This window comes from Schistocerca piceifrons, chromosome 1 (assembly GCF_021461385.2).
Source record: "Schistocerca piceifrons isolate TAMUIC-IGC-003096 chromosome 1, iqSchPice1.1, whole genome shotgun sequence".
Lineage (NCBI taxonomy): Eukaryota > Metazoa > Arthropoda > Insecta > Orthoptera > Acrididae > Schistocerca > Schistocerca piceifrons.
Window position 1 is genome coordinate 401519818 of NC_060138.1, and position 25884 is coordinate 401545701.

The 25884-nt window shown below is 46.9% G+C and overlaps 2 protein-coding genes across 2 annotated transcripts in view; one reads left to right on the forward strand and one right to left on the reverse strand.

Annotated features, from left to right (window-relative positions):
* The window catches only part of LOC124788499 (28S ribosomal protein S18a, mitochondrial), a 65432-nt gene extending 62153 nt beyond the window's left edge, over positions 1–3279 (reverse strand). The window contains exon 1 of the mRNA XM_047255771.1: positions 2983–3279. Coding sequence (XP_047111727.1) covers positions 2983–3079 — 97 coding nt within the window. The 5' untranslated portion in view covers positions 3080–3279. The remainder of the gene's footprint in view (positions 1–2982) is intronic.
* Positions 3280–3547: 268 nt separating this feature from the next.
* The window catches only part of LOC124803194 (methionine aminopeptidase 1), a 106257-nt gene continuing 83920 nt past the window's right edge, over positions 3548–25884 (forward strand). The window contains exons 1-2 of the mRNA XM_047264379.1: positions 3548–3729; positions 4230–4281. Coding sequence (XP_047120335.1) covers positions 3610–3729; positions 4230–4281 — 172 coding nt within the window. The 5' untranslated portion in view covers positions 3548–3609. The remainder of the gene's footprint in view (positions 3730–4229; positions 4282–25884) is intronic.

Here is a 25884-nt window from a genome sequence, read left to right on the forward strand (position 1 = left end):
ACTGAACAGTGAGCATGAGGTGGAAGGGAGCAAGCCTCCCTAGTAGACGCAAGTTTGTGTTCCCAGATCCCTATGTGTCCTGGAACCTAGCAGAAAATTATTTCTTTGTCGTGTCTTTGCAAGCCTGCACTCCCTGTACCACTTGATCTGCTGGGTACACATAATCAATAGCGATAAGGGTGCTTTGAGTATCTAAGCAGATGAGAAATATCTTGTCACGATGCTGCCTCATCAGTTCCACTGCCTTCAGGATAGCAGACAATTCCACATAATAAACTGAAAACTGCTCTGGGAGTCCCATCCGGAGGAAAATGTTGGGGAACATGAGAGAGCAGTCAATGAAATCTCCCTGCTTAGTCCCATCTGTGTAAACAGTAATAAAATCTGGATGACAATGCACAATATTGTTACATTTAATTTTAAAAATATAGTGTGGGACAAAATTCTTTAGTAGCCAGGTGGTTGCTCTACTCCACCCCAGCTTTGGAGCTTAATGCACCCCATCTGCAATAATTCAAAGCTCTCTCTCGCACAGATGCCAAATGGTCTCATTACCCATGGGCAGTGACGGAACAGGTGTTCCAGTGGCAACTGTGCGACAGAGATGGATGCTAGTGAGTTCGAGACAGATGATGCCCTGGATGCTTGGCATACAAGGAGAGGGTGTCAAATAAGAGTATGCTCATTGGCCTCTGCAGGCCAGCTAGCAACTGGACTCTTGCAGTAAGCATAAGCATTGACAGTCTAACACCCTTGTGGTGAACCGCATTCTGCATTTTGAGATACAAAGGCCTTGCTGATCCGTAAACCTGGCATCCTTATTCAAGCTGGGGGTCACACAATGGCCCTGTAAAGTTAGAACAGATGTGCCATGTCAGATTCCCCCAGATCTATGACTGACAATTATGGATGTTTAAGGCATTGAGACCTTTCAGTTTCTGTTGTTTAACGTGTGGCAGCCATGTTAGCTTCTCATTAAGAGAGATGCCCACATATTTCATCTTTTCCTTTAAAGTGAGAAACGTATCTCTGTTTTAAAATGGGAAAATTACCTAGAGAGCAGGACTGATTACAATCAACACAGACCGTATTCTCAAAAGATAATATAAAACCTACAGTTTAAGACCATTCCTCCAAGCACCTGATAATCAAATGCAAATTCCACATAGATGGAATATAAATATTAATTCACAGAATATAAATACTAATGAGTAAAACAGCAACAACTATGAAGTTTACATATAGTGAAGTGTTACACAGTAGTTCTTTGCCAACTTAAGAGTAAAACACACATTGTCACAGAAAATTAACAGAATTTCCAATTCTGTGAAGAATATGAGAGCATGACATAAAATATTTATTGAAAAGAAGCTTCCATAGTCTAAAATGTAGTGTCAAGCAGGTAGGGCTTCTTTTAATTACTTTCAAATAGGCCTAAGCCTACATTATTTGACAATGAACTGAAAATTTCAGTAACACTCTACTTTATACCCTTTTGTACAAGTATGTACCAAATGCTTCACCTCAGAGTGGAGACCATTTTCACTTATCGTTTTATGTCCATACTGTTGGCAATTTTTTATACTGAGCGGAGTTATTTGTGTCAAAACACATTAGAGAGTATATGCAATGAGATATTGTACTCATTGCACTAAATTGATTGAAAAAATTATGGCATGCTCTTTTCTGTGCTGTGAAGATTATTTTTTATGCTGGCATGTTGCCCCAGAATAATATGCTGCAACACATTATTGAATGAAAATAGCCCAAATATGCTGACAGATACTTCAGACACCAAAATGGGAGATAACTCTTAGAACAATGATGCTGATGACAACTGTTTTAATGTCTGGAGAACATGACATTCCTACTTCGCCTTCATATACACATGAACGCTATTAAACCTAGAAGAGTCCACCTGCATTATTACCTGACCATTAAGCTCAATAGCTATTTCTTCTGGGTCCTAGTGATTTGCACAGAAGTGAAAGAAATTGATCCCTCCTACATGAATTGAAAGGGGTCCTACTATTAAAACTTACAGACAAATATGCCCGAAAAATCAAACTACACTTTAGTAACTGATGTGTTATCTATCACAATGCTTGTGTCATTAGCAGACATTATAAAATTACTTTTCTGCTGATAGAAAGAAGTAGATCATCACATAGATTAGGCCCATCCTTAGTTTGGTTTTCATGGATCGTTAAAGAAACTGCAGGGATGTTTCCTTAATCATAGCCATGGCCGACCACCCGTCCTACCTCTGTAGCACATGTCATAACATTTTACGCATATTGTGTATACTGTATGATATATTCTAACCCATGGATTGACATTTTATTACCTTGGCGAATCCTAATAATGTGACTTGATCGCTGATGAATAAATAAGTTTCCTACCAGACCTGCGATTCCATAATAGCTGGGCTTCTCTCCGTGTATAACATGATTTACGCGCCAAAACATCTTAGAGAGCTCACACAGGACACCAATTGGCAATTTTTTATTGAATGGATATTCCATCACATCACTCGTGAATGAAATAACTGCTTAGTGTGCAGAATCCCTTTTTTAAAAAAACCAAACTGTCAGATGTTAATTATGTTTAGGTTTTCAAATATCCAGTTATATATTTAACTTTCTCGAGAACATTAGAAAACGTTAACAGCGAACTGAGTCGATAATATGATACATATGCAGCATATCCAATTTTATAAACTGATCTAACAAGCGCATAGGCCTACTTCATTTCTGGGACTGCTCCTTGCTGTTGAAACTTTGAAAGAAATAAGATTAGAATTTAACGTCCCTAGTCAAAACTCTGCACATTTCGCTACAGCAGACCTTCAATGCTTGATGGATATATGATTTATGTCACTGGAAGTTTTACTTCACAATGATCATATCGTTCATATTAATGATTTAAGTCTTCCTTCGCTGGTTCAACTGTGCGATTCCTCCGTTACTAATATATACTTACTTTCTTTTAATCTCAATACCGATGACGTATATAGGCACCTCGGGCGAAAAAACGCATTGAATGACGCTGTGGCAAAGTTTCTGACCACGTTCATCATAATGTTTAACTGAAGACTCCACTAAACTTTCAGGGTACCCACCACATACTCTGTCATGCCATTTATTACGCTCGTAGCTTTTTAGACACTGTCAGTTCATAAATCTTCATCGACGACTCTTACTTGCATCCCTTCACAATCCACAGCTACCCCACTCAAATCACCGACACCAACGAACACATCCAGTTTGTTATTGTACAGAGAACATAATTCACAGTTGCACATCAGAGTACCAACAGTACAAAACTCAACATAGCATTTCAGACAACTATTTCACAGTTATGAGAAAAAAATGTAAATTTTGTTGATCAGTTAATTCTAATCATTTAAGAGATAACCATTCGTTTGTGAAACCATAAACATCATATAGACTTCGTAAAGGAAAATAAAACGCTGCTGATTCATGTACACATCTTTTACGTTGGCTAGCTTGTTATTTTCGTTATCTCTTTCTTGCATTTGCTTTGGAAAGTTTTTGTTGAATGGAGGGTGGCACATGAGATAATACGGGTAAAATTCGTTTAAGGAGAATGACAACTGTCTTGACTGAATCTAAAGTTTGTGAAACGCCAGGATGTGGAGCCGCCGCAAAGCTCCAATGCCCAACATGTATCAAGTTAGGAATACAGGGTTCATACTTCTGTTCTCAGGTAAGTTTTGATGGTGATTTTGAAACGAAAGTTTTTAATAGGACATAGTTTGTATTTCAGTGTAAAGTAGGGAATTAAAGGAAATGAAAAGCTGTAACGTAATGTTTAATTTAATACGCTAGACATTACTCTTGTAGCGTGGGCGTAGCTAGTAGTTCAATGTGTTGGAATGTCAGATGCCATTGATAGAGTACTCATATCGAGCAGAGCTACTCTTACGTCACTGTAACAGTGACTGGGAAACTGGTTCATGTAATTTACGTTTCGATATTTATCTTTCACATTCGTTTAATAGCTGCCGTTTGGACTGAAACCTGTAGCGAAAGACTTTGAACAAACACAATTTTTTGTTAAAAAGTTAGTGTTTTATTTTAGTTTTATACAGAACAAAGCTATAACACTGATAATTACTGAACATATATGCACAGTGAATAGCTTTGGATAATTCGGATTTTGTAACAAACCCGGTTTAATGTGGAATTACTATTATTGCATTGCAGGACTGTTTCAAAGGGAGTTGGAAATCACATAAAGTACTTCACAAGCTTGCACGTGAGTATTACTGAATGGATTCAACTTGTTTTGTGATACTGTGATGAGTGCTGTGAGTAGTCAAGACACGAATGAATAGGTGAACATTTCAGTGGTAGTTTCCAGAGATGTCATATACAAGCTTGTAATTGTTTTCAGTATGTGTTCTGCTGCTGAAAAATCGCCAAAAGAACAAAAATCATAGCTATAATGAAGCATGGTGGACCAGCAATTAAAACTGTTAGCTATCACCTATTTGCCCTTCTGAGCTGCTGCCACAAGCTTTTAGAAATACTCATTCTTAACTGAATCGATTCAAAGGTCATGAAATTACTCCTATCAAACAAGCTGGCCTAACAGGAGCTGTACAAACAGAGCACTACCCACCCTGTTGCTCCTGTGCCACCTACCTCGGGAGCAACACCCCCCACCCCACCCATCAGGGACGTCCGTCCCCGCTTCTAAGCCGGAGAAGCATTCAACTTCTTGGGCTCCTCTCACATGCAAGGGGTCCCTTGGGTCCCTCCCTTCCCAGGTTTCCACTAGTGGGATGAATGACGCCCGGTAGTGGCATAAGTGCCCACAAGCAGCAGGTCGTAGAGCTTCGTGATCCTCCTCCGTCCCGGAGACTGAATCAGTGAAGACCTCCCAGCCAGTGAAACCCAAGGAGCAGTGAGAAAAGTCCAAGAAGATCACCTCCAAGACGAAGGAACTTGAGGTGGCACCCACCCCACCACAACCTACAAGCTCTGCGTATGAGGGCGAGGTAGAGATTCTGGCGTTTGCTGAGGACCTAGATCTCGCCAGACTCTCAGACACAACGGCTGTCACTCGCACAGGTACTCAATTGGTGGCAGCAGGTGACCCAGTGGCATAATCTGAGTCCTCGGTCCATTCACTCCTTTCTCGGCCATGGACAATGCCATCCTCCAGTGGAACTGCAGCGGTCTTTTCCACCATCTTGCTGAGCTTCCACAACTTCTCAGCCTTCACCCTCTCCTCTGCATTGCTCTTCCAGAAACTTGGTTTCTGGCGATGTGAAGCCCCACCCTGCGTGGCTATCGGGGTTATTATGAGAACTGGGCAGCTTATGAGAGGGTATCTGGTGGTGTCTCCATCTACGTCCATCACTGTCTTTACAGCGAGTGTCCCTCTAAAAACACCTTTAGAGGCTGCCGCTGTTCGGGTGTGGATGCTACAGGCTGTTACTGTCTGCAGTCTCTCTCTTCCAGCGGATGGTGATGTCCCGCAGCATATCCTGGCTGCGCTGATAGCCCAATTGCGGCCACCTTTTCTGTTACTGGGTGACTTCAATGCCCATAACCCTCTGTGGGGTGGATCAGTGGCAACAGGCCGAGGCAGAATTGTTGAGCAACTATTGGCACAGCTCGACCTTTCTCTTTTAAATAATGGTGCCTTCACACATTTCAGTGTGGCGCATGGCACGTACTCAGCTGTCGACCATTCGATCTGCAGCCCTAGCCTGTTACCAACTGTCCAAAGGAGTGTGCATGACGACTTGTGCGGTAGTGACCACTTTCCAATCTTTCTGTCACTGCCACAGCGTCGCTCTTCTGGGTGCACCTGCAGGTGGGCTATGAATAAGGCTGCCTGGGATTTGTTCACCTCCGTTGACACCACTGAGCCTCTTTCCAATGACGCCATTGATGCAGTGGTTCATTCGGTCACCACCGGCATCATTACTGCCGCCGAATCTGCCATTCCCTGTTCTTCTGGGTCCCCTCAGCGGAGGACTATGCCTTGGTGGTCGCCTGAGATCACTGAGGCGATTAAAGATCGCAGGCGGGCACTACATCACAAGCGGCATCCCTCATTGGAACACCTCATTGCCTTTAAACAGCTCTGTGTGCGAGCCTGCCGCCTCATTCACAAATGTAAACAGGAGTGCTGGGAAAGGTATGTCTCCACTATTGCCGTCCGTACCTCTCCATCGCAGGTTTGGGCCAAGATTAGGTGACTCTATGGCTATCGGACCCCTGTCAGCGTACCTGCACTTCCACTGAATGGAGCAGTCTGTACTGACTCCGATACAATTGCAAAGTGCTTAACGGAGCATTTTGCCCAGAGTTCTGCTTCTGCGAATTACCCACTAGCCTTCCGCTACCTGAAAGAGCGGTTGGAATGTCGGAGCCTTTCATTTCACATGCGCCACCCTGAATTGTAAAATGCTCTGTTCGATGAGTAGGAATTCCAAAGTGTCCTAGCCGCTTGCCCTCATATGGCTCCCGGGCCAGATCACATCCACTATCAGATGCTCAGACACCTCTCAGTGGACTGCCAGCGACGCCTCCTAGACGTTTCCAACCGTATCTGGGTTGAGGGTGAGTTTCCGTCGCATTGGCAGGAAAGCATTGTAATCCCCTTGTTGAAACCTGGCAAGAACCCACTGGAGGTGGACAACTACTGCCGCATTACCCTCACCAATGTTCTTTGCAAGTTGCTCGAATGCATGGTGAGCCGGAGGTTGAGTTGGCTACTTCAGTCTCGGGGCCTTCTGGCTCCGTCTCAGGGTGGGTTCTGTAAGGGCCGTTCTGCCGCCAATAATCTGGTGTGCCTGGAGTCTGCCATCTGTACAGCCTTTGCCCGCCATCAGCATCTGGTCGTCGTCTTTTTTGACATGCGGAAGGCGTACGATACAACATGGCGACATCACATCCTCTCCACGCATCATGGTTGGAGTCTGCTTCCGATTTTCATACAAAATTTTCTGTTGCTTCATTCCTTCGGTGTGCAAGTTGTGGCCTCCCACAGTTCCTCCAAAGTTCAGGAGAAAGGGGTACTGCAAGGATCTGTCTTAAGTGTCTGCCTCTTTTTGATTGCAATTAATGGGCTCGCTGCGGCGGTGGGATCGTCTGTCTCAGCTCCCTTGTATGCTGATGACTTCTGCCTATACTACAGCTCCACTGGCATTGCAGCTATTGAACGGCAGCTGCAGGGCACCATCCGAAAGGCGCAGTCTTGGGCTGTAGCGCATGGCTTCCTGTTTTCGCCAGCCAAGACGTGTGTTACGCATTTCTGACGGCGACGCACTGTTCACCCTGAGCCACGGCTTCATCTTGATGGCGAACCTCTTGCTGTGGTGGAGACACATCGGTTTTTGGGATGTTTTTTTTTTTATACCCGGTTGACTTGGCTCCCTCATATTCGGCAGCTTTAAGAGACGTGCTGGCGGCATTTTAACACTCTTCGTTGCTTGAGTCACACCAACTGGTGTGCCGATCGGTCTACCCTTCTACAGCTGTACCATGTGGTAATTCAGTCCCATCTAGATTATGGGAGCCTGGCTTACAGTTCAGCATCACCTTCTGCATTGCAGTTGCTTGACCCCATCCTTCACAGCGGGGTCTGACTCGCCACTGGAACTTTCCGAACAAGCCCTGCCAACAGCATACTTGTGGAGGCAGGTGTCCCTCCAGTGCAGTTCCGACGCCAATGATTACTGGCCGCTTATGCTACACATGTTTGTAGGCTGGCCGGGCATCCCAATTATCGTCTCCTGTTCCCTCAGTCGGTTGTCCGGAACGGTGGCCCCGGCCAGGGTGTAAGATCGCAGTTCGCGTCAGAGCTCTTCTCTTTAGGCTTGAGGTTTTCCCTCTCCCACCTCTTTTCCGGGCCTCTCTGCGTATACCCTTGTGGTGTGTGCCCCGCCCATGCCTTCGGCTCGATTTGGCACAGGGCCCGAAGGACTCAGTCCCTCTTGAGGCCCTCCACCGCCACTTTCTTTCAATGCTTGCCGCGTTTCAAGGCTCTGACTTTGTCTATACTGATGGCTCGATGATTGCTGGTCATGTCGCGTATGCTCTTACTCTAGGGGATCATCATGAACAATTCACTGCCAAGCTGGTCGCCATTTCTCGCGCCCTAGAGTATATCCACTCCTGCTCAAGTGAGTCCTTTATCTGTAGTGACTCCCTGAGCGGTTTACGAGCTATCGACCAGTGTTTCCCTCACTCTCGTCTGGTGATGGCTATCTAAGAGTCCCTCCATACTCTTGCCAATTGTGGCCGCTCTGTGGTCTTTATGTGGATCCAGGGTCATGTCAGCATCCCGGGAAATGAACATGTTGACATGCTGACCAAACAGGCTGTTGGTGCACCAGCCTTGGAGATTGGCCTTTCGGAAAGTGACCTTGGGTCAGTTTTGCAGCAGAAGGTACTTCGCACCTGGGTTGAAAAATGGTGCACCCTTCCTTCACCCAACAAACTTCGGGCCATCAAGGAGGCTACCGGTGCATGGCACTCCTCCTTGTGGGTCTCTCGCAAGGACTCTGTTGCACTCTGCCGGCTGTGCATTGGCTACACCTGGATAACACACAGCTATTTACTGCGCCGCTAGGACCCCCCTTTATGTCGCTGCGGGTCAGCTTTGACTGTGGTCCACATCTTGTTAGACTGCCCACTTTTAACTTCGCTCAGGCAGACGTTTGCACTGCCTGATACGCTTCCTGCACTTTTATCAGATGACGTTGTGATGGCAGATTTAGTTTTGAGTTCTATTCGTGCAGGGGGTTTTTATTGCTTGATCTAAGTGTTTGTCCTTTTTTTTGTGTTGAGTCTGGCCTTTGGCCTACGATTTTAGACTGGGGTTTTTAGTGCATTTCTTGGTGGTTGGCTTTTCCTTTTTTGTTTCTATGGTCAGCCAACCACTGTCACACTCGCTGCGATTTTAATTCCTTTTTTCTGGTCTCTGTCTGTGTCTTTCTTGTCATGTGTCGTATCTTGTCATCTCCATTGTTTGTTCTTATTCTTTGTGGGTGTTTAAAGTTCATGGAAAAAGGGACCGATGGCCCTAGTAGTCTGGTCCCTTCAATCCCACAAACCAACCAATCAACCATCCAAAATGTGGTCAGGATCGGTCTTCATCAAAACAGCATCCTCTGCCCAGTCACGGGCACTACTTGCCTGTGACAAGCTGGGGGATATTTCTGTATCCATCACGCCCCATAAGAGCTTAAATAAGGTCCAGGGTATCATATTTCACAGAGGCTTTCTTTTGCAGTCTGACGATGAGCTGCGCGCCAATTTAGAGCAGCGAGGTGTCCATTTCGTCTGGTGCGACCACTGGGGTCCGAGGGATAATCAAGCTACCACCGGTGCCTTCATCTTCGCCTTTGAGGGTGATACATTGCCCGAGAAGGTCAAGGTGATGGTCTACCGGTGTGATGTAAAGCCCTATGTCCCTCCCCCGATGCAGTGCTTTAAGTGCTGGAAGTTCGGCCATATGTCTTCCCGCTATACTTCTTGCAGACGACCATCACATCCCAATACTCCATGTGCTCCGCCTCCCCTCTGTGTCAACTGCGGAGAGCACCATTAGCCTTGCTCACCTGACTGCAGGATTCTCCAGAAAGAAAGGAAAATGATGGAGTAAAAGACCCTGGATAGACTGACCTACACTGAGGCTAAGAGAAAATTTGAACGCCTGCATCCTGTGCGTATGACATCATCTTACGCTGCCGCTACAGCAGTTCTGGCACCATCAGCTCCGCCAACCCAGGTCACCTGTCAGAGCCAGAAGACTATACCTGCCCCTTTGATAGTCGGGGGCATTTCCCTACCTGTTGCTCCTGCACCACCTACTTCGGGAGCAACAACCATCGGGGACATCCGTCCCCACTTCTAAGTCGGAGAAGTGTAAGTCGTCTTCGGCTTCTCTCCCTAGGAAGGGGTCCCTGGGTCACTCCCTTTCCAGGTTTCTTCTAGTGGGAAAGACAACACCCGCCAGTGGCTGAAGAGCCCAAAAGCAGCTGGTCGTAGGGCTTCACGCTCATCCTTAGTCCTGGAGACTGAGCCAGTGAAGTCCTCCCAGCCAGGGAAACCCAAGCAGCAGCGAGAGAAATCCAAAAAGAAAACCCCTAAGACCAAGGAAATTGCGGTGGCACCCACACCATCGCCACCTAAAAGCTCTGTGGCTGAGGATGGGGTGAAGATTTTGGCATCCACTTAGGACCTAGATATCGCCAGACCCTCAGACACAATGTATATAGACTGCTCAGGCAATAAATCGGTGGCAGAAGGTTACTCTGAGGCTTAAACTGCCTCATTGAATGTTCCATGCCTTCCCAGTCTCACTATGTCATCCTCCAGTGGAACTGTGGCGTTTGTTTCCACCGCCGGGCTGAGTAATGGCAACTGTTAAGCTTTACACCTGCTATCTGCATTGCCCTCCAGGAAACCTGGTTCTCAGCAATGTGGACCCTTGCCCTCCGCAGCTGTAAGGGATATTACAGGAACCGTAGCGACTATAATCGAGTGTCAGGTGGAGTTTACGTTTATGTCCTAAACTTGATCTGTAGTGAACATGTGCCCCTTCAAACCCCTCTTGAAGCTGTGGCTGTTAGAATAAGGACGACACAGGAAATAACTGTCTGCAATGTATATCTTCCTCCAGATGGTGCAGTACCCGTGAATGTATTAGCTGCACTGATTGATAAACTCCCTAAACCTTTCCTACTTCTGGGAGATTTTAATGCCCATAACCCCCTGTGGGGTGGTACCATGCATACTGGTGCATACTGGCCGAGGCAGAGATGTCGAAACTTTACTGTTGCAATCTGACCTCTGCCTCTTAAATACTGGGGCCGCTACACATTTCAGTGTGGCTCATGGTAGTTACACGTCCATTGATTTATCAATTTGCAGCCCAGGATTCTGTCAACTGGAGAGCACATGGTGACCTGTGTGGTAGTGACCCCTTCCCCATCTTCCTGTCACTGCCCCAGCGTCAGGCACACATACGCTTGCCCAAATGGGCTTTGAACAAGGCAGATTGGGAAATGGGAAACTTTTGCCTCTGCTGTCACCGCTGAATCTCCCCCACAAGGCAACATCGATGTGATTGTTGAGCAGGTGACTAGCGCAATTGTTTCTGCGGCAGAAAACGCGATCCCTCGCACTTTAGGGTGCCTGAGGCGTAAGGCAGTACCTTGGTGGTCGCCGCAAGTTGCTGAAGCAATTAAGGAGCGTCAGCAAGCTCTACAGCAGCATAAGTGGCACCCTTCCCTGGAGCACCTCATAGTCTTTAAATGGCTCCGTGCACGTGTTCACTACCTTATCAAACAATGGAAGAAGGGGTGTTGGGAGAGATAAGTCTCCATAATTGGGTGCCACACGTCACCTTCCCAAGTCTGGGCAAAGATCAAACGTCTTTTCGGGTACTAGGCCCCAACAGCTGATCCCGGTGTTACCATAAATGGCAAGTTATTTACCGACGCAAATGCGATTGCTAAGCACTTTGCTCGAGCCTCTGCATTGGAGAAGTATCCCCCAGCCTTTCGTACACTCAAACAGCGGCTGGAAGGGAATGTCCTCTCATTCACTACACGCTGCAGTGAATCCTTTAATGCCCTATTTACAGAGAGGGAGCTCCTCATTTCCCTTGCATGTTGACCTGACACAGCTCCTGGGACTGATCGCATCCACAGCCAGGTGATTAAACATCTCTCATCTGACTACAAGCAACGTCATCTTGTCATTTTCAACCGGATCTGGTGCAACGGCATCTTTCGATCGCAACAGCGGAAGAGCACCATCATTCCAGTGCTCAAACCTGGTAAAAACCCACTCACCGACGTTTGTAAACTGCTGGAATGTATGGTATGTCGGCAGTTGGGTTGAGTCCTGGAGTCATGTGGTTTACTGGCTCCATGTCAGGGTGGCTTCCCCCAGGGTCGCTCTACCACTGATAATCTTGTGTCCATCGAGTCTGCCATCTGAACAGACTTTTCCAGACGGCAACACCTGATTGCCGTCTTTTTTGACTTAGGTAAAGCATACGACACAACTTGTCGACATCATATCCTTGCCACATTGTATGAGTGGAGTCTCTGGGGACCACTCCTAATTTTTATCCAAAACTTCTTGTCGCTCCATACTTTCTGTGTCCAAATTGGTGACTCCCATAGTTCCATCCATATCCAGGAGAATGGAGTCCCATAGGACTCTGTGTTGAGTGTGTGTCTATTTTTAGTGGCCATTAACGGTCTAGCAGCAGCTGTTGGGCCCTCCATCCCACCTTCTCTGTATGCAGATGACTTCTGCATTTCGTACTGCTGCTCCAGTACTGTTGTTGCTGAGCGTCGCCTCCAGGGAGCCATCTACAAGGCGCAGTCATGGGCTCTAGCCCACGCTTTCCAGCTTTCAGCCGCAAAGTTGTGTGTCATGCAGTTGTGTCGGTGTCGTACCGTTCATCCGGAACCCGCAGTTTACCTAAATGACGATCCACTCACTGTAGTGGAGAGATATCAATTCCTAGGACTGGTTTTCGATGCTCGATTGACTTGGATCCCTCATCTTTGTCAGCTTAAGCAGGAGTGCTGGCAGCACCTCAGTGCCCTCTGTTGCCTGAGCGACACCAATTGGGGTGCAGATGGCTGTACGCTGCTGCAGCTCTACAGAGCCCTTGTCCAGTCCCGAAATGACTATGGGAGTGTGGTTTATGGTTTGGCAGCGCCTTCAGCATTGCATTCACTCGATCCTGTGCACCACTGTGGGGTTCGATTAACGACAGGAGCTTTCAGGACGAGTCCGGTGACCAGCGTACTGGTGGAGGCTGGTGTCCCTGCACTGCAGATCAGACTTGGGCAACTGCTCTCCAGTTGCGCAGCACACATTCATAATTCCTCTGAGCATCTGAATTACCATCTCTTTTTCTCGCCTGCAGCAGTCCATCTCCCGCATCGGCGGCCCAGATCGGGGCTAATGATTGCGGTTTGCGTGCGGTCCCTTCTCTCCGAACTGGAGCCCTTCCCTTTACCACCTCTACTTGCAGTCCGTTCACGTACGCCTCCATGGTGTACGCTTCGGCCGCAGCTTCGTCTGGACTTTTTGCATGGCCCTAAGGACTCTGTTAACCCCGCCAATCTCCACTGTCACTTTCTCTTGATTCTTGACGTGTTCCAGGGCTCTGAAGTGGTTTACACCGACAGCTCAATGGCTGATGGTCATGTAGGCTTCACATATGTTCATGGAGGACATATTGAGCGGCACTCCTTGCCGGTTGGCTGCAGTGTTTTCACTGCAGAGCTGGCGGCCATATCTCGTGCTCTTGAGTACATATGCTCATGCCCTGGCGAGTCATTTCTCCTGTGTACTGACTCATTGAGCAGCCTACAAGCTATCGACCAGTACTACCCCCACCATCCTTTGGTAGTGACCACCCAGGACTCCTTCTATGCCCTGGAACATTCCAGTTGTTACATGATTGTGTGGACCCCAGGCCATGTTGGAATCCCAGGAAATGAACTTGCCGACAGACTGGCCAAACAGGCGGCGCGGAAACTGCTTCTGGAGATAGGCATCTCCAAAGTTGACCTGCGTTCTGTCTTACACCGCAGGGTTTTCCGGCTTTGGGAGATGGAATGGCATAACAGCGTGCATAACAAACTCGGTGTCATTAAGGAGACTATGAATGTGTGGAAGTCTTACATGCAGGCCTCTCGCAGGGAGTCAGTTGTCCTCTGCCGGCTTCGCATTGGCCAAACATGCCCCCGCAGTTGAAAGGAGCACACCATCAGACGCTGGCAATCATGGGGACTTTCTCACAATGAGCCAATCATCATCTTCCCAGTAAATGTCTACCAAATGTAAAAGGAATGAGACTAATGATTCAAAGAACCCCGCAATCCCCTAGCTGCACCATGGTTCCTCGTGGTTTCGTCACTGAAGATGGTTAGTCTTTCGCAATGGTAGATCCGTTTATTATTCAGAAAGGTGTTTATGCCATTGCCGGTTCTGTGAAATGCAGCTCTCGCTTATGGAATGGTATTTTGCTTTTGAAGACTACTTCTGATTCTAGAGTACAAAAAATGCTTGCCGCCTCGCTTCTCCACTGCTCTCCTGTTCTTGTCAAGGCCCATAGAACTCTGAATTCTTCCTGCGGTGTTATTTACACTAGGCTGCTTGATGGTCTGACCGAGGCCGAAATCCAATCCTACCTCTCTGACCAGGGTGCCACTGCCGTCCATAGGGTAGATACCTCTTTAGTGCCCACCTGCATTCTTATTCTCACCTTTGATAGAGTGTAGTGCTTCCGTCCAAGATCAAAGCAGGCTATGAAATTATCACAGTCTGACCATACATTCTGAACTTGATGCGCTGCTGCCAGTGCCATCATTTCAGCCGCACTAGAAAGTCTTCTCGACACCCAGCCAAATGTGTAACCTGTGGTAGGGATGTGCATGAGGGCGATTGTCCGGCGCCTCCTCCCCGCTGTGTCAACTGCAATGGCGGCCAAGCCGCCACCTCTCTGAATTGTCCCATGTATCTTAATGAGAGGGCTGTCCAGGAGGAGATCCTGGTAAAGGAAAAAGTGCCTTACCCAGTTGCTTGCAAGCTATTGTTTAGTCAAAAACCCTGCGATCTCCTGTCTGGCACTTATAGTTTTGTTTTTGTTACCTCTCGCTCCCTGAAGGACATGGCCACGCAGATGTGCGACCCCAGATTCAACTCTGATGTGAAATCACCCAGTGTCAAGGTAGCATTGCCATTCCCCCGTCCAGCTGTGCAACAAGCCATCAAACTCTCGCATCGAGGCGAAGCCACCAGCTACACAACTGGTAGGCCAGAAACGACTGGAATACTCCCGTGAAGACTTCCTACGTCCCTCCAGCCAAACAACACTTGAGTCTTCCTCTACTAACCAGAAAGGCTCAAAGAAGTCCAACAAAGGCAAACAGTCTTCTCCTCCTGGAGCACCCACTTTTCTTTCAGACTCCTTGTGCACCTATTCTCATTTCGAACTATCCTTCTGCACTGCCCAGCTTGCCCATTGTCTTGAGTGGTCTGTTCTTTCTGACACTTACTAAAGCGACCATTTCCCATGCGCTATCCGTTTGCTGAATCCTACCCCACCTGCATGCCCACCCAACTGGCATCTTACTAAGGCTGACTGGTGGCTTAACTCCTTCCTGCCAATCTTCAAAGATCAAGATTTCCTCAGTTGTGATGATCAGGTGGAATATGTCACAAACATTATCCTTGCTGTTGCAGAACATTCCATTCCTCGCACTTCCTCTTTATCACGCTATGTCCCAGTGCATTTGCGGACTGAGGCAGAGCATTTTCCATTGACAAAACCATGTGTATGACTACCTGGTGGTGCAGTCGGTTTTTCTCACTGTCTTAACATCTTGGGCCTGTTGCTCTTTCATTTGTTGAAACTCCGAAATTATTGGGGTGCATGGTCGATAGGACACACTCTTGGTCCTCCATACATCTTACCTGGCAGCCCACTGCACTCAGCCCCTCACTGTCCCGTGTGTCCTCAATGGTACTTCCTGGGGTGCAGGTCAAACCACCGTCTGCTGTTTGTACTGGTCCCTTGTCCATTTGAGACTATACTATGGGTGCTGTGTTTATGCGTCTGCACATCTGTCCCTCTAATTCCATCTCAGCACTGTCCACCATCGAGGCATCCATTTGGCCACTGGCACCTTCTACACTAGCATGGTTGAGTCTGTATGTTAAAGCTGCAGAACTACCACTGCCCTACCGCCATGATTTTCTCCTCAATAGGTATATATGCCGTTTGTCTGCCATGTGTGGCCACCCATCCCATGCCTCCTTCTTCGATGATTCCTATGATTGCCAGTATGGGGCGCATCCCTTTTCTCTGATACCTCCCGGAGTCCACTTTCTGCATGCGCTCCAGTGGCTTCACTACACACTCCTTGCGTCTTTCTCGGTGGATGTGAACACTTCACTACCTTGGCTTCGTGAAGCAGCCTGTGTTAACCTTGGCCTTCATTTGCTCCATAAGGACACTACTCCAGCCTCGCTCTATTGCCTTCAGTTTCATGACCTTCACATGGAACTTTGTGATAGTACTTTTGTGTACACTGATGGCTCTCAGATTGACCATGGTGTCGGGTGTGCCTTCGTCATTGGCACTCGTGTCTTTCGTATTGGCTTCTGGCACACTGCTCAGTATTTACAGCTGAGCTCTTCACCTTTATCAAGCCACAGAGTACGTCTGGCAACAGACTTTTCAATTGTCCTCTGCTCACTCTGTCAGCACCCTTCAAACTCTGAGCGCTGTACACTGTCCATCCCTTAGTGTAACGGGTCTAGGAAAACTGTCACTTGCTCACTCTTGGTCAACCCACTGTGTGATTATGTTGGTTCCTGGTCATGTCGGTCTGCCAGGAAACGAGGCTGCTGACACTGCTGCCAAGGCTGGAATCCTTGTACTTCAGCCCACTAGTTCCTATGTTCCCTCCAATGATGTCTGTGTTGGCGTCTGTCAGGAGGTGGAGTCCCTTTGGCATTGCCATTGGTCCTTTCTTCATGGGAATAACCTCTGGATTATTAAGCCTCTCTCCCAGTGGCTTGGACGACTTCCTCTCGCCCCTCCTGCCAGGAGGAGGTCATTTTACCTAGGTTGCGTATTGGGCACTGCCTTTTTAGGCATGGTCTTTTGATAAATGGCACTCCTCCACCGCTTTGTACACACTGTGTACAAGTTTTAACTGGCGGAATGCCCATTTTTTAATCATTTACTTTCCCGCTTGGGTTTGCCACACGAATTGTCAGCATTTTTAGCAACTGGCGTGCGGGCTGTCGATCGCATTGTACTGTTTATCCGTCAAAGCAGTATGATGGTCATTTAATTTTTAGTTTTGGACCTCCGTTTCTGTATGATGTCTTTCGTACCCCTTTCTCCACGTCCCTGCTTTTAGCTGTCTTCTTTTGTGTCATTTTTTAACTCCTCTCTGTCTTCGTGTTCTATAGTTTTGACTTGGGTGTGTATGACCTCAGTTGTTTTTGCACCCGAAAACAAAACAAAACAAAACAATCTCCCCCTGCTGGTCTGGGGGTTCGAATAGGCCCGAGGCATCCCTGCTTGTCGTAAGAGGTGACTAAAAGGAGTCTCATACTTATTGGCCCTAAAAGTTCAGGTCCCATTTTATAGTGTGACCTGCCACTTTCCAAATTCTACAGGAGTGCGGGCTGTATGGGGAAGGACGCCTTATGTGACGCACGAGTTATCCGTAGTGCCCTTAGATTCAATCTCCTGAACCTTTTGTCATGGCTTTGCATCCCCACCTGCAATTCAACTATTTGGGCGAGGACACTTTCCAGGGTATGTCATCTTCGTGCATTGTCTCCTGTCCTCTTTCGCCCCACATGACAATATTGGATTTCTCTGCACCCAATATTCAGCATGGTAGCCAGTCCGTTGTGGTGGGGCCATCCTGTATCCATTTGGTGGTAGCCCCCTGACAACACAGGGATCGCACTGCTGATGCCTGAGCTGTAAACTCTCCACATTTGCCAAGGAGTAGATGCCTGTCTTCCTGGGGCATCAGTACGTCTGGTAACGGCCATCATGCCAGGTGATCTTTGCTGTGGCTGGGTGGCATCAGGGCGGATGACCTGCAATGAAGTGGACTAAGTCATCTCTTGCTGGTGACCGTACGACGCCAGCAGTCTCCAAGAAGGGCAAGATCGAGCACAATGCTAACAGATATGACCCTAAATCATTTCCCTCCTTCTCTATGCCGTGGGAGGAATGTAGGGCTACAGAAAGAAGAGAGCCATATTTGCATCGGTATTCAGTCTGTAGCAGAATGGACGGGGACTCCTTTCTACCTACAAAGCCTCAATTTGTTGTTGAACAGTTTGAGGATAAGTTTGAGGAAGTGATAGTGCTGTCCATAATTAGAAGCAGTGCAGTCTTGATTCAGACAGCATCCCCAGCCCAATCCCGTAAGTTTATCGCTTGTGACCAGCTGGGTAATATTCCTGTTTCTGTCACTCCCCATAAAAGCCTAAACATGGTCCAGGGGATTATTTTCCATCGCAACCTCCTCTTTCAGTCAGACGACGAGCTCTGCGACCATTTACAGGGGACCCAAAGACAACAGGGTTGCTACCGGCGCCTTCATCTTGGCGTTTGAGGGAGATTCATTGCCTGAAAAGGTCAAGGTGATGGTTTACCACTGTGATGTTACACAATACCACCCTCTCCCTATGCGGTGTTTTAAGTGCTGGAAATTTGGGCACATATCTTCCTGCTGCACTTCCAATGCCCCATGTCGAGACTGTGGACGTCCACTACATCCATAAAATTCCTGTGTGCCTCCACCCACTTGTACCAATTGCAGAGAGCAGCACTCCCTCTGCTTGCCAGACTGCACAGTACAACAGAAGGAGTGGAAAATTGTGGGGTACAAGACCCTGGACCTGTTGACTTACCAAGAGGCTAAACATAAGTTTGAATGATTACACCCCATTTGGTTGACATCTACGTGTGCTGCAGCTACGTTACCATTGCCATCACAAGTACCAATCGTACCACACTAGGTGCCACAAACAGTGGGCCCACTGGGCCTCCAGAATACTTCTGCCCCCTTGGTGGTAAGGGGTAAAGCTCCTTCCGTTGCTCCCAATGTACATACTTCGGGAGCAAAGCCCCCCCCCCCCCAAATGCAGAGGACATTGGTCCCATCCCCCAGTCAGAGAAGCCTCCTCTGGCTCCTCTCATGCGGAAGGTGTCCATTGTGACCCTCTCTTCCAAGGTCTCCACTAATGCCACAGCAGACACTTGCCAGTCGCCAAAGGAGCCAAAAGCTGCTGGACGAAGAGCTTCACGGTCTTCCTCTTCCTGAAACTACTTCGGAGAAGTCCTCCCAGCAAGCACCTAAAGAGAAGCAAGAGGGCAAGCGAACAAAGAAGTCTGCTAAGAAAAAGGACCCTCCGGTGGCTCCAACACTCCCTACCAATTCTGCACCTTCGGATGAAATGGAGACCTCAGTGTCCCCTCAGGACACGGATCTCACTGATGCCTCATCCACAATAGGAAAGAATACAAATACTCAATCGGTGACAGCAGGTGACCCTGAGGCATAACCTGCCTCCTTGCATGCTTCCTGCCTTCCTAGCCTCACGATATCATCATCATCCTCCAGTGGAATTGCTGCAGTTTTTTCCACCACCTGGCTGAGCTATAGCAACAGTTACCCTTTACACCTGATTTCTGCATTGCCCTCCAGGAAACCTGGTTCCTAGCAATGCGAACCCCTGCCTTTTGTGGCTATTAAAAGAACCATTGTGACTATAATAAAGTGTCAAGTGGAGTTTGTGTCTGTCCTGAACAAGGTATGCAGTGAACATGTGCCCCCTTCAAACCTTGCTTGAAGCTGTGGCTGTCAGGATAAGGACGCTGCCGGAAATAGCTGTCTGCAACGTATATCTTCGTCCAGATGGTGCAGTACCCCTGAATGCGTTGGCTGCAGTGGTTGATCAACTCCTTAAACCTTTTGTACTTTGGGAAATTTTAATGCCCGTAACCCCTTGTGGGATGGCATTGTGCTTACTGGCTGAGGTCGATGTCGAAACTTTCCTGTTTCAACTCGACCTCTGCCTCTTAAATACTGAGGCCCCACTCATTTCAGTGTGGCTCATGGCACTTATTCGGCCATTGGTTTATCCCTCTGTAGCCTAGGACTTCTCCCATTTGTCCACTGGAGAGCCCCGATGACTTTTGTGGTAGTGAACACTTTCCCATCGTCCTGTCAATCCACCCGCACCATTCTCCCAAGACGGGCTTTAAGCAAGGCAGACTGTGAAGCTTTCACCCCTACTGTCACCTTTGAATCTCCCCCACACGGTACCATCATTGTGGTAGTTGAGCAGGTCACTAGAACGACCATTTCTGTGGCGGAAAGCACGATCCCTTGTTCTTTAGGGTGCCCCCAGCAAAAGTCAGTACCTTGGTGGTCACCAGATATAGCTGAGGCCATTAAAGAGTGTCAGTGAACTCTACAGCGACATAAGCTGCACCCTTCCCTAGAGCACCTAATAGCTTTTAAACTGCTCTGTGCCCGCGTTCACCGGCTTATAAACAAATGGAAATGGGAATGTCAGGAGAGGTATGTCTCGATCATTGGTTGCCATACGTCACCTTCCCAAGTCTGGATGAAGATCAGACGTGTTTGTAGGTACCAGACCCCAACGTGTGTTACTGGCATTAATATCAATGGTGTGTTATCTATCGACACAAACGCAATTGTCGAGCACTGTGCTTGAGCCTCCGTGTCGGAGAATTATCTCCCAGCCTTTCGCACCCTCAAACGGTAGATGGCAAGGAAAGCCCTCTCGTTCACTGGACATCACAGTGAACCCTATAATGCTCCATTTACAGAATGGGAGCTCCTCAGCACCCTGGCACATTGCTCCGACACAGCTCCTGGGCCAGATCAGATCCACAGTCAGATGATCAAACATCTCTCGTCCGACTGCAAGTGACATCTCCTTGTCATCTTTAACCGGATCTGGTGTGGTAGTGTCTTTCCATCCCAATGGCAGGAGAGCACCATCATTCCAATGCTCAAACCCAGCAAATACCCACTTGATGTGTACAGCTATCGGCCCATAAGCCTCACCAGTGTTCTGTGTAAGCTCTTAGAGTGCATGGTAAGTCGGTGGTTGTGTTGGGTCCTGGAGTCACATTGCCTACTGGCTCCATGCCAGGCACTACATGACCTGGCAACATCATATCCTTGCAACATTATGTGAGTGGGGTATCTGGGGCCTACTCCCAATTTTTATCCAAAATTTCCTATTGTTCTGTACTTTCCATTTCCCAGTTGGTGTCTCCCATACTTCCCCATATCCAGGAGAATGGGGTCCCGCAGGGCTCTGTATTGAGTGTATCTATTTTTAGTGGTCTAGCAGCAGCTGTCAGGCCATCCGTCTCACCTTCTCTGTATGCAGACGACTTCTGCATTTTGTACTGCTCCTCCAGCACTAGTGTTCCTGAGTGGCACCTTCAGGGAGACATCCACAGGACGCAGTCATGGACTCAAGCCCACGGCTTCCAGTTTTCAGCCGTGAAGTCGTGTGTCATGCACTTCTGTTGGGATCGTACCATTCATCCGGAACCAGAACTTTACCTTAATGACGTACCGCTCACTGTAGTGGAGGCATACCGATTATTAGGACTGGTTTTCAGTGCCCGATTATGTGGCTTCCTTATCTTTGTTAGTGTAAGCAGAAGTGCTGGCAGCACCCCAATGCCCTCCGCTGCCTGAGCAACACCATCTGGGGTGCAGATTGATCTACACTGCTGCAGCTCTACACAGACTTTGTTCAATCCAGCCTTGGATATGGGAGTTTGTTTCATGGTTCGGCTGTGCCCTCAGCGTTGTGTTTACGTGACCCAGTGCACCCATCTGACGTTAGACTGGCGACAGTAGCTTTTAGGACCAGTCCAGTGGCCAACTTCTTGGTGGAGGCCAGAGTCCCTCCATTGGAGGTTAGGCATGCACAACTGCTCGCTGGTTACGTTATGCACATTTGTAGTTCTCCTGAGCATCCGAATTATTGTCTCCTTTTCCCATCCACGGCAGTTCATCTCCTGCATTGGTGGCCCAACTCAGGTCTTACGATTGCGGTTCACATCCAATCTCTTTTGTCTAGAGTGGAGTCCTTGCCTTTACCACACTTACTCGAGGTCCATTCATGTACACCTCCATGGTGTACACCTAGGCCGCAACTTCGCCTGGACCTTTCGCATGGCCCTAAGGGCTCAGTTAACCCTGCGGCTCTCCGCTGTCACTTTGTCTTGATTCTTGACATGTACCAGGGCCATGAAGTGGTTGACACCAACCTATAAGTGGCTGATGGTCATGTTGGCTTTGTGTATTTTCATGGAGCACATATTGAACAGCACTCCTTGCCAATGGATGCAGTGCTTTCACTGCAGATTGGTGACCATTTCTTGTGCTCTTGAGCACATCCACTCATGCCCTAGCAATTTCTTGTCAGTACTGACTCCTTGAGCGGCCTACAAGCTATCGACCAGTACTACCCCTGCCAGCCATTGGTTGCAACTACCCAAGAGTCCCTCCGTGCCCTGGAACAGTCAGTCGTTTCTTGGTGTTTGTGTGGACCCCAGGCCACGTTGGAATCACAGGAAATGAACTTGCCGACAGGCTGGCCAAACAAAATGGGCGCTAATGACCACTGTAGTTGTGCGCCCTAAAACCACAAAAAAAAAGACTGGCCAAACAGGCTACACAGGAACCGCTTCTGGAGATTGGCATCCCCGTAACTGACCTGCAATCATTATTACGCTGCTAGGTTTTTCAGCTTTGGGAGACTGAATGGTATAATCTCTGTATGCATAACAAACTGCGTGCCCTTAAGGAGACTACAAATGTGTGGAAGACCTTCATTCGGGCCTCTCACAGGGAGGGAGTCTGTGGTTCTCTGCCAGCTCCCCATAGGCTGTATGTGGCTATCACATGGCTACCTCCTCTGTCGCGAGGACCCATCTCGGTGTCACTGTGGCTCACAAGAGACTGTTGTCCACGTCTTGCTGGACTGCCCACTTTTAGCTGTTCTGCAATGGACTTGTAACCTTCCCAGCACTCTACCTTTGGTGTTGGGCAACAATGCCTCAACAGCAGATATAGTTTTACATTTTATTCATGAGTGTGGGTTTTATCATTTGATCTAAGTTTTAGCACATGTCCTTTGTCCCTCTGTGTCCTTCATTCTGGTGCTTTTAGGGTGGAGGTTTTAATGTGTTGCAGAGTGGCTGGCTTCTCCTTTTTATTCTCATGGTCAGCCCATCATGATAATCTGCTCTTTTGTTTTGATCTCTTGTACATGTTTCTTGTCTCTCTCTCTCTCTCTCTCTCTCTCTCTCTCTCTCATTTTCTTGTCCGATTTTGTCCATTTTAGTGTTTGTTGCCCCTCTGTCATTCTTGTAGTTTCTCCTTTCTTCCACCTGTGTTTTCTATTACTCCCACCTTAGTGGAATTATTTTAATCGGAATGAGGGACTGGTGACTTAGCAGTTTGGTCCCTGCCCTCCTCTTTTAAACAAACCGAAAAAAAGAAAAATCAGTTTTTTAACATTTATTTATAAATGAAAACTGAGGGGCATTACCCCAATTTGATTTGTGCACCACTGCAAAGATGAGTGATGTAGTTGTGTTTCAGTGGTGTTAAGAAACAGCTGAAATCACTAAAACAGAACAAAGCCCTAGGGTGCGATTGCATCCCTATTAGGTTCTGTACAAAATTTGTTGATGATTTAGCCCTTATTTTGACCGTAATCTATGTCTGTACTATGCAAACCGCCGTGAGGTGCATGGCAGAGGGTATGTCCCATTGTACCAGTTATTAGGGTCTTTTCCTGTTCCACTCACGTATGAAGTGTGGGAAGAATTATTGTTTAAATGTCTCTTCGCATGCAACACTTATTGTAATCTTATTCTCATGATCCCTGTGTGAGCAGTAGGCGGGGGTTATGGTATATCCCTAGAGTAATCATTGAAACCCAATTCTTGAAACTTTGTTAATAGACAAACTGCATGTAGTATCCTACAACTACAGGAGCAGTGAGTCACAGTTGGAATCAGTCAACTCATACAAATACCTAGATGTAATACTTTCTGGGGGTTCAGTCACAGCTCAAGTAGATGCAGACTTCTGCTTTTCATTGGTAGAATACTAGAGAAATTCATTCAGTCTGTAAAGGAAAGTGCTTACAAATTACTCATGTGACCAAGCTTACAACATTGCTCAAGTATGTGGGAGCCATAACAAATAGGACTAACAGGTAATATTGCAAATATATAAAGAAAGGCAATGTGAATGGTCTCAGGTTAGTCTGACACATGAGAAAATGTCAGAGATACTGAAGAAATTGAAGTGGTGGACACCTTAAAATAGATGCAACGGTCCCTAAAAAGCCTACTTTCAAAGTATCAAGAACTGGTTCAGAATGACGACTCGAGGAATATACCACAACCCCCTATGTATTGCTCCCTTAGGGATCATTAGAATAATGTTAATTTAATTACAGCACACACAGAGGCATTTAAAGTATTCTCACACTCCATACATGAATGGAATGGAAAGAAGCCCTAATAACTGGTACAATAGGACTTAACTCCTGCCATGCACTTCACAGTGGTTTGCAGAGTATGGTTATAGATGTAGATTCAATAAAGACCAAGTGAGGTTGCACAGTGGTAAGCACACTGGACTCACATTCAGGATGATGACAGTTCAAACCCGCGTCCGGCCATCCTGATTTAGGTTTTTCGTGGTTTCCCTAAATCACTTCAGGAAAATGCCAGGGTGTTTCATTTGACAGGGCACAGCAGATTTCCTTCTCCATCCCTTCCTAAAGGTTCAATAAAGTATATTGGTGTTCAAACCAACCTTAACCCTAGCATTACCAACGGGGGGGCCTCGTAGGCCCACTGACTCAGTTTTTCTATGTTGTATCCACACCCTTTGATATATGAACTTGAAAGCAAAGGTAATTGTTCGTTATTGAATGTACTATTGAGTCATTACAGAATTTCGGAATAAAAATGTAATTAAAATTCATTTACTTGATTTAATTCTCTGTGGGCCTTAGAAGCCCACCCGTTGGTAATAGCAAGGAAAGATTTACGAGGTTGAGTCTCTCGTTTCAAATTCTTACCATGAAACGAATTTTGGCATTGTTGCCTTCAGACATATTATTATGAAGCGGACCATTGTTATTTTCAGTGTTTCTGCTGCTGTTGAACCAGCAACATGAGTAGACATCGTTTACGTGATAGTTCCATTGAAAGAGTGCTAGAAGAAGTTTTGTACGAATCAGATTTAGAGGAAAGTGAAGTGGATGATGATGTGGAAGAAATTAGAACTGATTCATCGTCTGAGAATGAAGATGAGAATGAAGCCAATCCACCAGATAATGATACGGAATGTGATAAATTCATTGCAAAAAGTGGACGAGAGTATATTACGAAGCCATCTCGACAATATCGGCGTTCTGTACAAAATATAGTGCGAGAAAGAATGGGGCTAGGACAACAAGGAAGAATTGCGTCTCCGAAAGAGGCTATAGAGCGCTTTTTTACACCTCAAATTATGAATCTAATAAAACTACACTCAAATGAAGAGGCTTCTCGACTAGGTATTCAGCACACAGATGAAGATGAGTTATTTTGTTATATAGGACTCTTGCTAATCATGGGTTCAAATCATGACAATAAGATACCTGTCCAAGATTTATGGTCTTTGCTTCAGGGCTGACAAGTGTACTATGGATCAATGAGTCGGACCCGATTTTTCGAATTGACTAAAATATTGAGGTTTGATGATAAGAACACAAGAGAAATTAGTCGCCAGACTGACAAGTTTGCTCCAATGAGGGAAATTTTTGAAAGCTTCAATTCTTCACTTCCATTGTATTTCATTCCTGGTCTACATACAACAGTGGATGAGATGTTGTCTTTGTTCCGTGGTCGCTGTCCATTCAAGGTGTTTCTAAAAGAAAAACCTGGAAAATACGGCATTCTAATTCGAATGCTGTCTGATTCTGAGACTAGATACGTGATCAGCATGGACATCTATACAGGCAAGTCAGGAAATACACAGCATTCAAATGGACCGATGGAAATTGTAAAGAGACTAATAAAACCTATTGAAAAATCAGGCCGTAATGTTACCACAGATCGGTACTATACTTCAGTGGAGCTTGCTGAGACTCTATGGAATGATTTTCACCTCACACTTGTTGGCACCCTACAGTCTAACAGACGACACATACCTGAAGAGCTGAAGACTACAACTGGCCGCAGTTTACACTC